The sequence below is a fragment of the Vombatus ursinus genome, unplaced genomic scaffold (genome assembly GCF_900497805.2).
Source record: "Vombatus ursinus unplaced genomic scaffold, bare-nosed wombat genome assembly UNPS02014774.1, whole genome shotgun sequence".
Taxonomy (NCBI): Eukaryota; Metazoa; Chordata; class Mammalia; order Diprotodontia; family Vombatidae; genus Vombatus; species Vombatus ursinus.
The window spans coordinates 15,723,602-15,742,266 of NW_020954552.1; the positions used below are offsets into that span (position 1 = coordinate 15,723,602).

General features: G+C 37.3%; 1 protein-coding gene across 5 annotated transcripts in view; it reads right to left on the bottom strand.

Annotated features, from left to right (window-relative positions):
* The window catches only part of ATG10 (autophagy related 10), a 293,726-nt gene that overhangs the window by 62,273 nt on the left and 212,788 nt on the right, over nucleotides 1–18,665 (bottom strand). For all 5 annotated transcript variants that reach the window (XM_027864306.1, XM_027864309.1, XM_027864307.1 and 2 more), the window contains exon 5: nucleotides 12,034–12,131. In XM_027864306.1, coding sequence (XP_027720107.1) covers nucleotides 12,034–12,131 — 98 coding nt within the window. The remainder of the gene's footprint in view (nucleotides 1–12,033; nucleotides 12,132–18,665) is intronic.

An 18,665-nucleotide genomic window follows, 5' to 3' on the forward strand; every position in this document is an offset into this window, starting at 1 on the left:
TTTGTTTTTCTTTTTCAATGAGGCAGGGAAGAGGTTGGAGGGAAAGAAGGTAGATTTTCATTAACTGAAAAAACATTTAATTTTTTAAAAGAAATTCAGTTTAGGAGTAAAAGAATGAATAGGGATCATTAAGGGACAAAATAAAGACCAAAGAGAATAAAGAGTTAAGAGTAACTTGAAGAATAAGGAAAAGGGAAAGAGGAAGAGCTGAATTCTGCCATATGGACTAAATCTCATGATCCCTAACAGAGGATCAATAAAACCTTAGTCCACCAACTGGAGTAAAGAATTCCAAATAGACTAGAAGGCAAAAAATAAGGGGGACAATATACAATTATGCCAACAAAAATAACACTAAAAGATAACCAAACTCCAACTCATAATAATAACCAAAAGTGGTCCCAGAGGGCACATGATGAAATACACTTCCCTCCTCTTAAAAGGGAATGGGAGACTGCAGGCATGCAATATTACAGATGTTGTTAGACATAGTTGCTTTTACTATTTTTCTTTACTACAAAGAAGAATTCAATGGCAGAAATGATGGGAAGAGATTATTGGAAAGTGACTATGGTATAAAAACAAGAGGAATCAATACAGTTTTTTAAATATACAAAACTAAGTGCAATTTCTGAGGTGCTCCACTAGAAACTCCTCCCCAGTCAACATCAAGCTATCAATGACCAGTCTTTTGATTTAGTTCCTTCAATCAGTGTTGAATCTGCCTGACTGTATTCTCCTCTAGCCCACATATCTCCATTTTGCCCACAAGAATAGCATTATAAACTTTGCCAAATATGTTACTGAAATCTAAATTTACTGTCTATAGCAAACTGCAGAGCCAACAGTCAGTTATTTTGACCAAAAGAAAAAAAAGGAAAATGAGGCATGTCTGGTACAGTCTGCTCTTTGTGGAAGTCACATGGCTCTTAGTGATCACTGCTGCCTTTCTAGATAGTCATAAGGCACACTGGTAACAAAGTGGTCTAGAATTTTGCCAGGGATAGATGTCAAGCTCAGAGACCTATAATCTGCAGCCCTTCTCCTTTTCCTTTTTTTTTCTTTTAAATGAAAATTGAAACAATATTTGCCCTTCCCCAGTCCTGCCACACCCTTCCCTTTTGCATAACCTTTCAAACATCACTGACAGCACCTTGGCAATCCCATTTGTCAGTTTTTCAGGACTCAAGGATGTTAACATCTTGCTGGGCCATTTCCTACTAACCATTTTTGTTCTAGTCTTCTCAAGTTAAAGAAGGACTCTTTGGAAAAGAAAATATAATTTAAAAAAGGAGATAAACAGCTTTACTTTTTCCCTCCTTCGAATGGAAAGCACAGGTTAAAAAGAGAATCAGTCCTACCTTTTCACTCTTGTCCTACGGACCTGGGATTGTGTATTGCCTCCCTTAGATTTTCCTGTTCCTCCCATACAGCTAAAGAATCCATTTTTTTGTGATCTTTAATACTAATTACCAGCCTCAGCTCTTTCTGGGATGAATGCCCCTGATAATATTATCACAAGACTGTGCAACTTCTTTTTATTGGCGATAGCTAGGTGGTGGCTCAGTGGATAGAGTGGTGGGCCTGGAGACTGGAAGACCTGGGTTTAAATTTAGTCTCAGTAACTCACAAGTTGTGACCCTGGGCAAGTCACTTACCTGCTGTTTACCTCAGTTTCCTCAACTGTAAAATGGGGGTGATGATAGTACCAGCCTCCCAGGGTTATTATGAGAATTAAATGAGATAGACTCATAATGCACAGTACAGAGCAAACAGTAGCTGTGTAACAAATGACTTGTGTCCTTCCTTATTTCCCTCTTTGATTTACTCCTCAGTTACTTCTCCAAGCTTCCATCTCCTACACAGGTCTTCTAAAAACCTGCACTGATTAATGAGTTTCCTGTACAGTCTTATCAGTCTTTTTAAGGCAGCCCCCCACCTTTTCTTCCTCATTCAAAACTTTTCTTCTTGCATCTTCTAAGTTTCATTCTCGAGAACTTGCCATCTCTCAAGGTCTTATTCCTCCTCCAATATACTGGGTCACTGTAACCTACTTATTTATTCTCTGAACTCTTTGAAATGTGCTGCCCCAAAATTCAGGGTTGGTATCAGACTATGCCTATTTTTCCTCTCCTCTATCACAAACAATAGTGCTGCTTTGCCCTCTGTTAATCCTTAGATAAATGCTTTCTACCATGTTTTTCCTTACCAGTTTCATGAATTTTCTTATATAAGGACATATATATATATGGAGAGTGAGAGAGAGAGAGAGAGAGAGAGAGAGAGAGAGAGAGAGAGAGAGAGATGTGGGTATATTTTCTTGCCACCTCCTTTATCCAGTCTCTTTTGAATAATGTATATATGCTTCTAGAGCCATATACCAGTCATGAGTCCCATCCCACTAAGTTTCAGGTCAAATTGGCCCTGGGTATTTCTATGCCTTATGCATTTGTATGTAGGCATCTGGGTTCTATTGCTGCCTCTCTTCTTTGATATTGTCTCCTGTGAATTACTAGATACCTCTTCTGTATTCTTCCCATTTGAACCTACTCCTCTTTATGGTACCAGGCTTAGCACTATGTCAATTAAAGCCCCCTTAATCAGATTCATTCATGTGTGCCTTTTTTTTAAAACCAACCTTTGTTAAATTTACACTCCACATTTCTATCCCCCCACCTCCAACCTTGTGGCAAGAGTCCATTTTTCCTATTTTAAACAATAGTACAGAAATTCAAATCACATCTCCAGGCATCATCTTCTTTGCAGGTTGACCATTTCCTAAATTTGCCTTTCTCTTCTAAATCCCCTACCTTAAATCAGCCACAGTCATTTCAAACCGCCATGACTCATCTTTTCTTCTTCTATCATTTTATAAACAATTGTCTGAGGGCATTAATGGATCCATATTACCATTCTTTGGAACACAAGAAGCTGTTTTCTCTTTCTCCCTCTACAGCAAGGGGAGTCTCTGAACTTGTTCTTAGCCTGGGGTCCATGAACTTGGTTTTATTATTACAATTTTGATTACTGTATTTCAATATAACTGGTTTCCTTTATAATCCTATTCATTTTCCCAAGGAGTCCACAGGCCTCACCAGACTGACTACAAGAGGGATCCTTGACATAACAAAAGGTTAAGAATCCCTGTTCTACAAGAAATGCCTTGTACATCGTACTTACCTCCAAATATTCAGTGGTTTTTCTTCTCTTCCTTCTCTGTGTCACTTTTGTTCACCCTCCAACATCTTGATACAAGTTAGAATTACCTTGTGCTTGTTCACATTTTTTTTCTTGTTTTTACCCTGAGCACTTTCCCCATCCTTTTAGGGAACACCTCATTCTCCTTAATAAACTACAAAGTAGGGCTGCATTTCTCCAGTCCTTTCAATTTGCTCATCTGGGATGAGAATTCACCTATATTTTGTGAATATATCAGCATTACTTGGTACTGGAAGAAACACAAACAGAGGACAATCTTGAGAAGTCATTGAAAATTCTCCTTAAAATATAGTCCTAGCCTGGACTTCAGAAAAACCTGGAAAGACTCATATGGACTGATGTTGAGTGAAGTGAGCAGAACCAGGAGAACGTTATACACAGCAACAGCGATGTTGTGTGATGACTAACTTTGACAGACTTAGCCCTTTTCAGCAACACAAGGATCTAAGCCATCTCCAAAAGTCTCATGATGGAAAATGCTATTCATATCCAGAGAAAGAACTATGGAGTTTGAATGCAGACTGAAGCATACTATTTGTTCTTTTTTTGCTTCTGTTTTGTTTTGTTTCCTCTTTCTTGTGGTTCCTCCTATTAGTTCTAATTCTTCCTTACAACATGACTAATATGAAAATATGTTTAATAGGAATGTATATGTATAACCTATATCAGATTGCATGCCATCTTGGGGAAGGAAGAGGGGAGGGAGGGAGGAGAAAAATTTAAAACTCAAAAGCATATGGAAGTGATTGTTGATAACTAAAAATGAATTAATAATAACAAACATAGTCCTAGCCATACTCAGAGAGTTTCAGAGTCAAAGGAAACCTTATGGATCATTGAATTCACCCCCCCCCACCACCACCCTTCCACCCTTTTAATAGATGAGGAAGCTGTGGCAGAACTCTCAATAGAGAATAGAAATGACTTGCCCAAAGTCACTTGATTAATAAGTGGCAGAGTATAAAGGACAAATCAGATTTGTCCTGATCTGATCTACAGGATCTACAGTCCAGTACATTTTCCTTTATACCATGTTTCTGTTTCATGAGAAGTTACTAAGAAGAGAGAATAAGTTTCAGTGGAAAGAACTGGGACTAGATGATTTTATGACGCTATAGTACAAAGCATAATGATTTGAAAGCACATGTCCCTACTATGTCAACGCTAGCTGTTGGATCAATTATGATGTGGGCAGTTCTCATCTTTTCTTTCCCTGTAGTATTCCCTTCCCTTGCTCAGGCATCCTGTGTTTTTGTTTTACCTCAATTTCTCCTCTTACTAAGGAAAACAATCACAAAGGCTTTCAGGAAACTGTTTAAAGATGTCAGGCAATTCAAATCTATCAATCTTTTTAAAAAATAAGATTTTAGAAACAACACAATTTGTTTTTTTTAAGCCAGAAAAATGAAAGTAGAGCAACAAGAATGATCAATACATGTTGCTGGTACAGTGTCCTACTGTATATGTAACAGGTCTTTCTGATACGGGAGGACTACATTTCTAAAAATGTCTGTGCCTAAAGTACAGATGTTCACTGGGGAAGTACAATGATTCCATTTCTCCATAAGCTGTTTGCCCAAGGAAACGGAGAAATCTGCAGGATGATGGAGGATTAATGGAATTTTCTGTCAGGTTTATCACCATACAAAGCAATGGGCATTTAAAAAAAAAGCATCATCAGTGGCAAGAGTTTTTTTCTGTCAGAACATCATGACTGGAGTAGGACAAAGAGATGAGAAGTCTTAGCTGTGGACAATCTGATAAGAGGTGATGTAATCAAGAGCTACAGTTAGTGTTTTCAACAAGCTATGTCATTTGCTGCATGGAGAAGGAAATAACTAAGAATCGAATAATCAATTAAACGTAGATTTAGTCTTTCATTGAGTTCAACTTTTGGATGAATTCAGAAGGCTTGGGTTGCTAAGACTTGACCAATTTATTACCCTATCAGAGTTGTGAGACTCTAGAATAACTTGTTTCCCAAATTATTCTAGGGGAAAAGGATATGGCTTGTATCCATTTGGGAAATATGTGCTAATATTGTGTTTAACTACTTTACTATTTATCTCTTGTCCTGATTAGATGTCTTACTGTACCAATGTTGGTCTTTGCATGTGTCTGTTAACAGGGTAAGCAATTAAATATTTAGATGAAAATTGACTTCAGAAGTTCCCAGTTCTCTGAATGGAGGCAAGAGTAGGTCAGAGCAGTAAATTAACATTGAAAATCCCCATGTTTTGAACCCAAGTCCTTGGGTGGTCCAGAGGTGGTTGGATCATGGGCAATATTGGTGTGTTTGGTTCCCAGAAGTAAAAAACAACTCCAAGCAATCCTAATAAGCTCATTTTACAAGTATGTGTCACTAATAGTACTTTAATTTGTATTGTTACTAATAGTAGATTGTCATCATGGGCTCAGGTAAGGTTTCTACAAATAAAAATAACACATTCTACTTAGGATATTTTCACATATTTCTGTACTAAAAGGAAAATACTAGAAAGTCCTGTTGGAATAAAAAAATATCCACATCAATATGATGGAAAATTTTTGCATTTAAAGGAAATAAATTCTAACCCAGGAAAATGTGAATTTAATTAGTGCCTGTGTAACTATTTTTGTTTAACTTGAAAACTTCTTGTCTTGTTTTCTTTTAATAAGAACATGAACCCTCCTTTACTCCCTCTATTCAAAAATTGTTTAGTAGGCCTCTAAAACAGGCCAGTTAGCACTGAAGAATTCTTTTGGCTTAGACAAAATGACTGTTGGAGCTGGGAGTTTTTATATTAAAACATTTGAAAGAAAAACTAGAAAAGAATTAGCTACATAGCACATCAGTATAAGAGCTGAATGTGCACATTTAATTGGAAAGATGCTGTGTAGTACACATTATGCATCTTACAGGAAGCTAAAACTAAATTATTATAGTAAACATTAAGTAATGTTTTTTACTGACTTAAGAATGGGATTTAAGAATTCAGAAAAGACAATGTGAAGATCAAAATTAGCTTAAATGAAGTATCGACTGATTAGGATAGGCCTCAAATCCCAAGGAACCATCTATCATAGTATTGTACCCTTCTTGGAACTTCATTCAGCTGAAACACAACAGCTGTCTGTCTCTAGGAACAGAATGAGTCAAAATTAAAGCAACATCCCTCTAGACCGTGGATCCAAGTTATAAAATCCTCCCTTTGTGATGATCTAGCTAAATGGCAAGAACAAAACAAAACAAAAACATGTAAAATTCATATGCTTATTTCAGCCTTCTATTATTTGTATAAAGTAAAAATCTCACTTTGCTATTTCACCTTCTACTTGGTCAGTCATAATACCAATGGAGTAGAAGAAAGAATTTAAGCTCTTCATTCACTTTCTAATTACACTGATCACATGCTTAGGATCCATGTTTCTGTGAAAATCCAAAAGCAGCTCAAGAGATACTGGAACTAACTGAATTAAAATTAAATAATTAAATCAAAATACAGATAAATGCTACATTTGATGGCATTTCCTTCTTCCCCACCTCATTTTCCCCCTCCCTCCCCACTCATGTTTTCATTCTAAAAACTGTGTGTACAGGGAATTATGTGAACATCTGGATTACCCATTACCACCTTTGGTAATCTTCATTTATCTTCACAATTCTCACCCCAATTTACTAAGGAAAAAAGACTGAAACCAAAGCATAAGTTCCACTTATGGATTTTTTTTTGAGCTACAGCATGTAATCTATGAATTTTTACTTTTCACTCAACATTTTTCCCTATACTATATTCATTTACCATTTTCATTTTCCTTACTTGCACAATTAACTCTCCTTGAATTCTGAAGGGAAAAAAAAACATAGTTATTTACTCGGGAAAGGTACAGAATTTAAAGTCCCATATTATAGTTGTAATAGCAAATTTGTAATCCAAAGCACATGAATTTAGAACTAGCAGAAGCGACCTTTGAAGCCATCTAGTCAAAGCTTCTAATTTTACAGACAAGGAAACTGAAGTCTATAGAAGTGAAATGACCCACCCAACTGCACACAGGTGGTAAAGCCAGTATTAGAACCAGGTCTTCTAAATATACATGACTCTTCTTTACATAAGACACACACTTCTACAAAACTAGTATAGTCTTTATTTATAAACTTGTTAAGCTTATGAAACAAAACAATGTTTTGGCCTGGTAAAACTACAAATTCTCTGGGCAAATTTAGTATTTCAAGTAACAGAATCTAGAAAGCTATTTAGGCACTTAAAAAAAGTGTGTGTGGGAGAAGTGACAGATGATCATGTCCCAAGGATTTATGAAGAGTCACAGATAAAAGTCGCAGATATTTTCACACAGACTAGTGGCACCACTGCACTACTACAGAGCTTAGTAAGAGTCACAGATTTTTTTTTCCCAATTTTACCAGGCTGTAAATAAGTGTACAACCACAGCTCCTCCTCACCAATGTCTTCCCATCAAATGTTTTGTTATTGCTATTCAGTTGTTTTCAGTCATGTCTGACTCTTCATGACCCCATTTGGGGTTTTCTTGGCAAAGATACTGGGGTGGTTTACCCCTCCTTCTCCGGCTCATTTTACAGATGAGGAAACTGAGGCAAACAGATTTAAGTGACTTGCCCAGGGTTTTATAGCTAGCAAGTGTCTGAGGCTGGATTTGAACTCAGGAAGATGAAGTCTTCCTAACTCTAGACCCAACACTCTATACATTATGCCAACTAGCTGCCCAAATACCACTCTACAAATCAGAATATGTTTGATGACCTTTAAAAAACTTTAAAAAAAAACTTTAACTTTAAAAAAAAGGATGACAAAAAAAACCCAACAGACAGTTTTGAAAAATCTGAAATTATTTCTTTTAGGAGCTCAGGACAATGAGCAAAAGTAAGCAGAAACAAGAGAACAATTTGCACAACGACAACAATGTAAAGGAAAACACTGAAAGACATCAGAACTGTGTTGGCTGCAGATCAATCTTGACTTTAGAGGGACAGTGAAACATAGTTCTCTCCTCTTGACTGGGATGCAGTAGACTACAAGCGTAGAACAAGGTACAAGTTGTCAGATATGTTCAATGTGTTGATTTATTTTGCTTGGGTGGCACAGTGGATAGAGTGCATGGCCTGGAGTAAGGAAGACTCATCTTTCTGAGTTTAAACCTGGCCTCAGGCACTCACTGCGTCTGCCTTACTGGTCCGTCCTTACTAGCCCTGTTTGCCTCCATTTCCTCATCTGTAAAATGAGCTGAAGAAGGGAATGGCAAACCACTCCAGTATCTCTGCCAAGAAAACCCCAGATGGGGTCACAGAGAGTTGGACATGAACGAAAATGACTAAACAACAACTTCCTTGTGGCAAAAAGAAGAGTCACTGGGAAAAACTAGCAATACAAAAAAATAAAAGTATATAAAACATTTACTTTTAAAATAAGGGGACATTAGGGCAGCTAGGTGGTGTAGTGGATAGAGCACTGGCCCTGGAGTCAGGAGGACCTGAGTTCAAATCCGGCCTCAGACACATAACACTCACTAGCTGTGTAACTCTGGACAAGTCACTTAATCCCAATTGCCTCACCAAAAAATAAAATAAAATAAGGGGCAGTATAGTAATTAAAGTATTATTGTTCTATTTTTTTGGGCAAAAAGCTGAGCAATTAACAAACCAGACCAAAGCATAAGGAAGTAGCATGAGCTTTTATTTTCTTTTTATTGCCCGATGAAATTTAATTGATAAAAAATATAAATGTATACTAGCATAATCTGCAGATGTTCTATTTATGAGAAACATATATCCTATACACTCTGAATTTGTTTGATTGTGAAATGAAATGAAACATGTCAGAAAGTAAATTATGAGGGGAAATTATTTGGAATCTCAAAAGAAGCCCCAACAAACCCTCTTTTGAGACTAATTTCTTCACTTAGTCAATGGGTCGGTTAAAAGTGTGGTAAGGAAAATGAAGAAGAAAATCTGGAGGTGGAATAAATATTACAGAAAAAGCCTGTAGCATCTAACATATAATAAAAGCATTTGAGATATTAAATACAAAGATGGGAAAAACAAATTATTTATACAAAGATTCAAGGAAAATGTTTATGCCCTGCTAGTAAAATGTCAGCAATAAACAAGATTCAGGACATAGGGATATTTCTCCAGAGGTAACACAAAATACACAAACATTAACAAATTATGCTTGATGTTGATCACAAAATCACATTAAAGATATTGGTATAGGGAACCCCCACTACAAATGTAGATCAGCACCTGCTCTGAAATTTGACATCTTAAAGAGTTGCCGAGGCCACTGACTGGATAAGTGACTTGTCCAGGGCTATAGCCAGAGATGTCAAAGGTGAGACTCAAATCAAAGTCTTCCTGATTCTACCTGCCTCTCTATCCACTTTGCCATGCTGCCTCTCAATAATCAATTTATCTGTTGACAATTTTAAATAACTTCATATAAAGAAATATTACTATGTTGATACTAAGGCTGAAATGGATCATAGAAATCTTGCTTAAATTCAATATTTGTCAGCAGAGTAAAGCAGAGCCATTACACATTGTTAAGCTTAAGAATGTTTTCTACAAAAGGCATGGAACACGGTATATTTACTATCTCGCTGCAAAATCCACCCAGGTAGAAGAGAATGGGTGATTTCTCTGAAGCCTGAACTGATATCCTGAAACCTAGGTTCAACAGATTACCAGCATACTACTAGAAAAACAATTACATCATGTCTGTGGCCCCATTTCTAACTCCTTTGTTGGGAGAAAAAAATCCATCAGCGCTGGCAGTACTTCTGAAGAAGCAGCAGTAGTCCATAAATACTTCTCCATTTTCTTGTCATTTCAGAATGAAGCGACTTCCAACTCACACATATCCTACCAGGTGCACTAAATTGATGTCATTATGAGCCATCAGGAAATACCCACAGAGACCTATACCAACATTGAGAAGTTTGGTTAAACAGCTGTGTGTGTGTTTTAATTGATTTGTATTATTTAAAATAGGAACAGTTAAAGCCTGTTATCAGATGTTGTATCAAAGAGCCAACTGCAGACCCCAGGGAGAGGGAGTTCAGAAGAAAGTCAATCACTGCAACTTCACTTGAGCACTTAAGATTATTACTAGAGGAAGCACAATTAAATCATCACACTTTATTAGCTATCATTAGAAATCACTATGCAACATATCAAGCTTCATTATTTAAGAATCATTAACAAGTTAACTTCCTGTATTACCAAGAGTAAAAAAGTAACTTATTTGCCAAATGTCACCTCAAAAGCTCATCAAGTAAAGATAAAGGAAAGTTACTGAAATGAATTGCCATGTTTTTGCACACATTAAATATACAAGAAAGATGAAAATAGACCCAGAGTATTCCAGATATACAAAATACATACATCATACAGGGTCCTTTCCTTCCAACATCCACAGATGTCCTACCCAATTCTCATTATTTATTTGGCCCACCCACTTAGGGATCAAAGGTCTAATTGATCCCTTTCTTTACTATTCCTCCAGCTCTTCTATAAATCCAAGTCATCTACCAAGGTCTCTGAGGCTTTCTTTCTATACAACTAATACTGTGTATGCCTGTCACAGTCACCTCTGTGATTTTCCTTATACAATCTTTCAGCATACAAGGGCTGATAAAAGATAGTGTGTACTACGTAAGACACAACCAGGTATGTACCTGTCATAATTAAATTTACATGTGGTTTATACTTAAAGGGCTCAATTTGGAATTGAGATACAGGTCTTTGCTATCACCACAGATGTGATATTAACAGATGTGTTAGAGCAAAAGCTGAAAAGCAGTGTAATATAAGGCAAAATATGTAAGGCAAGTGCACCTTACATTTTGCAAAGAACGTTTTTTTTTTCTGCCAAAAACAAAGTTTATTAAAGATCCGCCATACTGTCAGACCCTGGAGGAACCTAGGAGTCTGCAAGTATTGGCTACATTCTAAGAATCTGAGCAGTGGCTAGATTTTAGGAATCTGAGCCCAAAGAATGCTTTTCAAACCATTCTATAAGACAGGTTATTATTGTCATGCTCATTCTCTGCAACAGTGGAGCTTTGGCATAGGCCATGCAGTGTCCAGTGTGGGTGAACAGGGTAATGGTACCAGCAGCATTCTCAAAGGTTATCCTCTTTGCTCTTTCTTCATTTCCTCTCATGTGATGCCAAAATAAACCAAAACTGAATTTTGACAATGATCCCATACCAGCAGTATGAAACATACAACATCAATCCACAACCCAGAACCTTTATTAAAAGTGAGTAGCCCATTTTAAACATTTTGCTCGGTAAATAATCTGTCTTATCTCTACAATCTAACTCATAACCAGGCATAACATCCTAATGACTGGTAAAGTCAATTGAAAAAGCATGCTTTGATTAGGTTTAATGGAGGCTGGTAAAAAATAAGCCTTTCCATACAAATGAAAATGATTTTGCAAGTGAGCACAATTTGCTATAATGCAAATTTCAAGGCCATACTACATACACTGTGAAAAGAGTGCTTTAAAAAATTCTAAATTCATTAACTACTGATTTTAGTACATTAGACAGTAATAACAAGTTATTTGATTGACAGATCAATTTTCTCCACTTATTTTCCAAAATGATTGCAATTCTATTATCAATCAAAGTTAACTTCGGTTTTCTTGCAAATTTAACTCATAACTAATATGTGAATCACTATAGTGCCCATATAAGAAAATCATTTGTATCTTAATAAGGCTTCTAAAATAACTCCTACTCTTCTTGAAAATTAATTGCAAAGAATAACTGGTAATACTGTCTAACCTGTTGTGTAATGGTGCTCCACGGCTCTTGAAGAAGACGAGCTTTATAGAATTGATGGACACCATCCCATATCTCCTTCAGTGTTAAAGGCCTTCCATCTGTAAAATTTTATGTGACATTTTTGGTTAGTTCTTATATGATGTTCAGAGTATTTGTCTGCAAATACTGAAAGTTAGAATTAAATTCTTTGCCTATACAACACAACTATACATGTGGCATGCACATACATGACAAACACATACACATATACATATACTCAATAATAATTTGATTTTTGGATTTCAATGGAGTAGGGAACTCTCTTGAGGAAGTTCCCTCTGTCAATGAGAAAAAAAATCTATCAACTTCTCTCTAACCTATAGTCTCAGTGAGTTATCTGAGGCACCGAGAGGTAAATGACTTGCTTAAAATCACACAACCAATATTTATCAGAGGTAGTCACTCTGACTCTGAAGCTGTATCTCTATACACTCTTTCAAGATATTCCTCTTAATGATGTACATCAGCTAAAACAGTATCCGAATAACTACTTGCTAATGTTGTTTAAATATATGACTTCCCTTCTTCATATCACACCAGCAATTAAATTGGGACACCTGTGCCATAGTGCACAGGATGCTCAGTTCAAATCGAGCCTGAGAAACTTACTAGTTGTGTGACCCTGGGCAAGTCACTTACCCTGTCTGCCTCAGTTTCCTCATCTGTAAAATGAGCTGCAGAAGGAAACAGAAAACCACTCTAGTATCTTTTTGCCAAGAAAACCTCAAATGGGGTCACAAAGAGTCAGACACAACTGAAAACAATTGAACAACACTTAAATTATCTACTTGCTTATTGAATATTAATTGGTACAGCCTTCAGATATTTGGGAAAATAAGTAGAATCCAAAAATATTTTGGAGGGAATTTCTGAATGCAACTATTAAATTAGTAGCAGATCTATAGAGACAGATGCCTACATTCAGATACAAACATACCCTGTTCACAGGTCTATAGGAGACCTCTACACAACTTTAAAATCTTAGTATTTTCTCTTTTCCTTTAAAATCCAGTGCTCACACAAATCATGTATCCGTTTCAAAAAATATTATTCATTGGATGCCTACTCTGCAAGACACTGCGTTAGAAGCTATTGGGAATACAAAGATGAATATCTTGGTCCCTGCTATAAAGGAACTTTCAAACTAACAAGGAGATAAAAAAATGTACACAAAAAATTATAATGTAGTGAATGTGGCATGGTCCCTAAGTACTAATGGGGTTAAAAGGAGGACGAAAACGTTTCTGTCCTGGAGGAATTACAAAATCCCGGTGTCTAAAGACACCTCAGAGCTCATCCAGTCATAGCCCAGAAGGAACCCCCCTGACAACACCCTGCTGCCCATCTTCCACTAGCAGATCTTTGGCTTCAGTCAATAGATTAATAGGACATTTAGTTTTTTCACTTCCATACCACACTATTGTACAGTCCTTTAAAAAGCACAGGTCCTTTCATATTAACTATTATTTAGCTATGTCCTTCTCATTCCATACTTGTGCAAATGATTTTTTCAACCAAGTATGGGACTTTACATTTATTCCTATTAAATTTTATCTTACTAGATTTGAATACTCAGTATAGCCTGGTGAGATCTTTTGGGATTCCAATTCAGTCATTCAATGTGTTAGTTATCCCTTACAACTCTGTGTTCATCCAGAAAGTGAATAAACATACCATACCATCTATGCCTTTATCCAAGTCACTAATAAAAATATACTATTATCCAGCCTACACTTCTCCAATTCATTCATAAGGATATCTGAAGAAACTTTGTCAAATACCAGGTTGAAATACAGATATTTCCTTATTTCCAGCAAGGAAAAGAAATTTTGTTTAGCCTAAATTAATCTGTACCTTGAAGAGGCCATGCTATCTTTAATGATCATCACTTTCTTTTCTAAATGCACAGAAATCTTTAATAATATGTTCCAGAATTTTGCCAGGAATTAAAGTCAGGCTCACTTCTTTCTACAGGGCTCTGAACTTTCAGAACTTTCCAGTTCCATTTTCCATTAGCAGTTCTCCTTGTTTTTAATTCCGTGAAAATCATGCACCGCCCCCCCCAAGCCAAATACCCCTTGATACGCCCCCTCTCCCATTTTTCAGCTTCCTTTTATGTGGGGTCTTCCCCTTAGATTATAAACTCCCTAAGGGAGTTGCTTTTTTTCTTATTTATATCCCCAGCATTTAGCACAGTACCTGGAACACAGTTGGTGCTTAAGAAATATTTACGGGATCGAATTGTTGAATTCTGTGCTTCCAAAGTGGTGTGATCTGGGGAAAGATCTGTTCATTACGCTCCTATCTGAGTTTCACAAGTTGAGTCTACTGGCTTATGTCCAGTTGAGTTTTCGTAGACTGTTGCAGACATTGTTAGCCTAATGGAAGGTTCAGAGGGACTGAACTGCGAGCAGGCTCTCCTGCTCTTGGTCCCCTGCCCTGGTTATTGCACTGCAGGCATACATGCTGGGATAAAGGTTAGAACTGAGCAGTTGCTCTGCTCTTAGGCTCAGGGTCACACATCTAAATCTTTGGAATTTGCTCTGTGCTTAGTACTGAGCTAGGCCCCACATTTGCTTGTTACTGTTCCTCTCAGCCCTGGATCTGTGACCTGGAACTGAGTAATGGAAGACTGAGCTGCCAGATGACACTTGCTCTCACTCCCAGCACTAATTCAGGGGTCCCCTGGGGTCTCTTTCTGCCCCTTCCCCCTGCCCCGTGATCATTCTCAGCTTCCTCATTCCTAGATGTTGGAATGCTCCCTGCCTCTACCACATGCTCCTGGCCAGCCCTTGCCCCAGTGCTCACAGATCTCTCTGTTTTCCTAAGCTGCCCTGGGCTGGAAAAATGACTCACTGTGACTTTGTCTTGGCTTTCCCTTCAGAATTTAGTCTAGTGCATTTGTGCATTTTCTAGGTTGTTGTGGAGGAGGTATGCTGGGGAGCTGAGGCAAAAATGATTTCTCCTGCTCTGACATTTTGGTCTGCCTCCCCCCAGATGATTTTTTCCAACACATGGACAGAGCTTTACATTGGTTCCTATTAAGTTCCATCTTACTAGATCTGAATAATCATTGTCTGTTCAGATCTTTTTGGATTTCAATTCAGTCATTCAATGTGCCAGCTATTCCTTGAGGCCATCCAGAAGCTTATGATTTCCATCAAAGTAGCACCCCATCATCATTGGAATTCATCATGTATTCCATCTGTTCCTAACTTCATGATTCCTGACATTATTTTTATAAGACCATGACACTTCTTCTAATTATCCTCAGTCACCTTTGTTTGCTCCCATCTTCTCTACATATCTTTTAAAAATGTACATTGGTCAATGAGTTCCCTATAAACTAGTCCCTTTAACCAGCTCCCCTTTTTCTACCACAATGGACTGATTTCTACATTAATGTTTGTGCAGTTACAATTTTGACTTCAGCAGCATTGTTATCCCTCTTGAGCCAAATTCTAGGCTCCACACTATCCTTTCTGAATTCTACCCGATTTGTACACTCAAGGAGTTTCCATTCTGAGTAAGAATTCTCTTGATGACATACCCCAGAACGTTCATCCAGACTTCACCTGAAGACCTCTGGTGGGGGAAACCCACTACCTTCAGAGTGCTATTCCACTTCTGGATAACTCTACTTGTTAGGAGCTGTCCTTCTTTGGTACCGAAATCTGTGTCTCTGAGATTCCCATTATTCCAAGTTTAGCCCTCTGGGGCCAAGAAGAACAAGTCTTCTACATGATAGTCCTGCAAATATTTGAAGAAAGTAATCATGTTCTTTGCAAGTCTCCTCTTTGCCAAAAAGTCATTGCAGGTAGAGAACAGAAAGCAGAAGGGGAATTACTGAAAAGCTATTTGCTGTTCTAAATCCATTGCTGAAATGAAGGTGGGCTGCTCTGTTGGAATTTAAGCACTAAGTACTGCCACTTGCAAACTATTTCTCTAAGTAAAGATATGAGAATTCTATTAAATCAATAAATTTTAATGCATGCAATGCATTACATGCTTCAATATTTCAAGAGATTGATGTGGATATTCACTCCCAATCTATCTATGCCTGCCTATTCTGAGCAAATCTTGCCTATGTCTTCCTGTAAAGGAGTCTACCTAACATACTGGGGGCCTTCCTTGAGTTCTCTTGACACTGAGTAGATGCCAGTGGAGAATGTGGGCTGTCCATCTATTGTTCCTCTCTTTCCATATAACCAGCCCATTTTTGTCACTCATACATTTCCTTGATGACATCCTTTTCATCACTTCTTCATTGTTTACTAAACTCACCATGAGAAAATAACATGAAGAAAACATGTCAAATGGCTTCATCAGTAGCCTCAAAGACATTTATGTGGGTCAATGAATGCAAGGAGGTCTTCATGGCCAAAGAATTAATCATGTAGTAGCCAACCATATGCCCACATTTATTTAAAATTTACAAAGCCTTTTCCTCATAACAACTTTGTGACATGGGCAATCCAGGTATTATCATCTTTGTTGTACAAATGAGAAAACAGAGGTTCAAAAAGGTTTAATCACTTGCTCTTGACCATGGGACTGAAAAAGGATGGAAGTGGGGATAAACAAAGGTCTCTGATGTTTGAATCCAGGGCTATTCCTGTCCTCTGTCACACTCTCACTCACAGGGAACTGGAAATATAATAGAGTGATGTCATAGCTAGAGTGTGTCTCACTTTGTAACTGAAAATGTGAACTTTTCTTCCACCTTTATTTTCAATAAATAGCAAAAGAATATTTTGATACATTTTCAATAAGTATCTTCATCTTGGCATTTATCTGGCGGCAGGAGACCATTATCTTGTGATAAATAGTTTTATTCCATTGACATTTTCATGTCTGTAAAATGAACAAGATTTATTCATCCAATTAACATTTGAATGTCATGTTTAGCTACAAGTTAAAAACAAGCTGCCTTCCATCTTGGTGTTATATTATTTTCTGAACACATTTATAGAGTAGGGCCAAATTCTGCCCTTAAGACAAACACCGTACATCTTGAAAGTGTGTGTGTGTGTGTGAGAGAGAGAGACAGAGAGAGAGAGAGAGAGAGAGAGAGAGAGACAGCAGGAAAGAGAGAAAATAAATATATAAATTTTGGATTAGAAAGGTTGGGTACTTAAACATTTAAAGTTCAAATGGAAATTCATGTACTGAAATTATAACTGGAAGATATGATAAACATGAATCCTAACTTCAATACTAGAATAAATTGAATTCAGATCAATTAAATGCATATTAAACACATAACGTTTGCAGAGCACTGTGCCAAGTGTTGAGAAGGATCTCAAAATAAACAAGACACAGTCTCTGTCCTCAAGTATTTTATAACCTATTGAGAGATAAGGCACATATTAAGAAGTAGCATTCAAAATAAAATAAGTGCATGAGAGTTGCAAGTGAGGTGTTATAAGGGTTCTGAGAAAAGAAATATCTATAGATAGACCCCCTCAGGGAAGGCTTTATGAAGGCATAGTAGAATTGCAACAGGCAGAGAGAGGAGTAGAAAAGATTCAGGCAGAGAGTACGGTACAAGCACATACAAATAGGTAGGAAAGTACTGGATGTTTGTGGACAAGTGAGCAGCACAAAATAGCTGAAATTCTGCTTGAAATAAGGCCATAAAGGCCGGCTCAGCTAACATGTGTGGACTTGATTCAGTAGGCATTAAAAGGTCTTGATGTGGTCAGATCTATAAATAATTAAGCTGAATCTGCCAAGCATATATAAAATGTATAGAAAAGGGCAAAACCAAAGGTGGGGAGAGCTAGTTACCATGAAAATCTATACACGAAGTAATGAGAAGCTGGGTTAGGATGGTGCCAGTAGAAATGGAAAGGAGAAAACAGATATGAGTGACATTGAAAAAGGAGAAATAACAAGATATGGCAACTAATTGGGTGAAGGTGAAGGAGAGGAAAAAGTCGAAGATTACATGAGGTTTTGAGCATTAGTAAATACAGTGTAAAAAGAAAAAATAAAATTGGGGACAAAGATAGGTTTCAGGTAAAATACACTAAATTTTATTTTGGACATGTTGAATTTGAGAAGCCAGTTGGACACTGAAGTTGAGATGCCCACTGGAAATGTAATTCTGGAAGTCATGGGAGAAGTCAGAGTTGGAGATACACAATTGGAAAACATCTATGTAGACATGACCCCAGAAGTAATGAGAATAAACGACTCACTGGAGTAAAGAGTAAAAAAGAGAAGAGGATCAAGGACAAAAGCTTGGGCAGTTCCTACATCAAGGCTGTAGGAAAAAGAGGAGGCCATAGTTAGAGAGGTAGGAGGAGAACTTGGAGAGCATGCTATCATGGAAGTCAAGACAGTAGAAATATGAAGGAGCAGGTCATGAATGGTTTCAAATACTATAAGGATTGTCAATGAAGATGAGGACTGCAGAAAAAGTCACTGGCAATGTGGCCATTGTTGACCTTTGAGATAGCAGGGGCAGTAAACTAGTAGGAAGAGAAGCCAGATTGCAGGAGCTTGGGGAGTGAGATAGTTAAGAAATAAGAAAACAACTATAAGCTACTCTTCTCTCCTTTGTCCTCTTTCCCCCAGATGTCATTTAC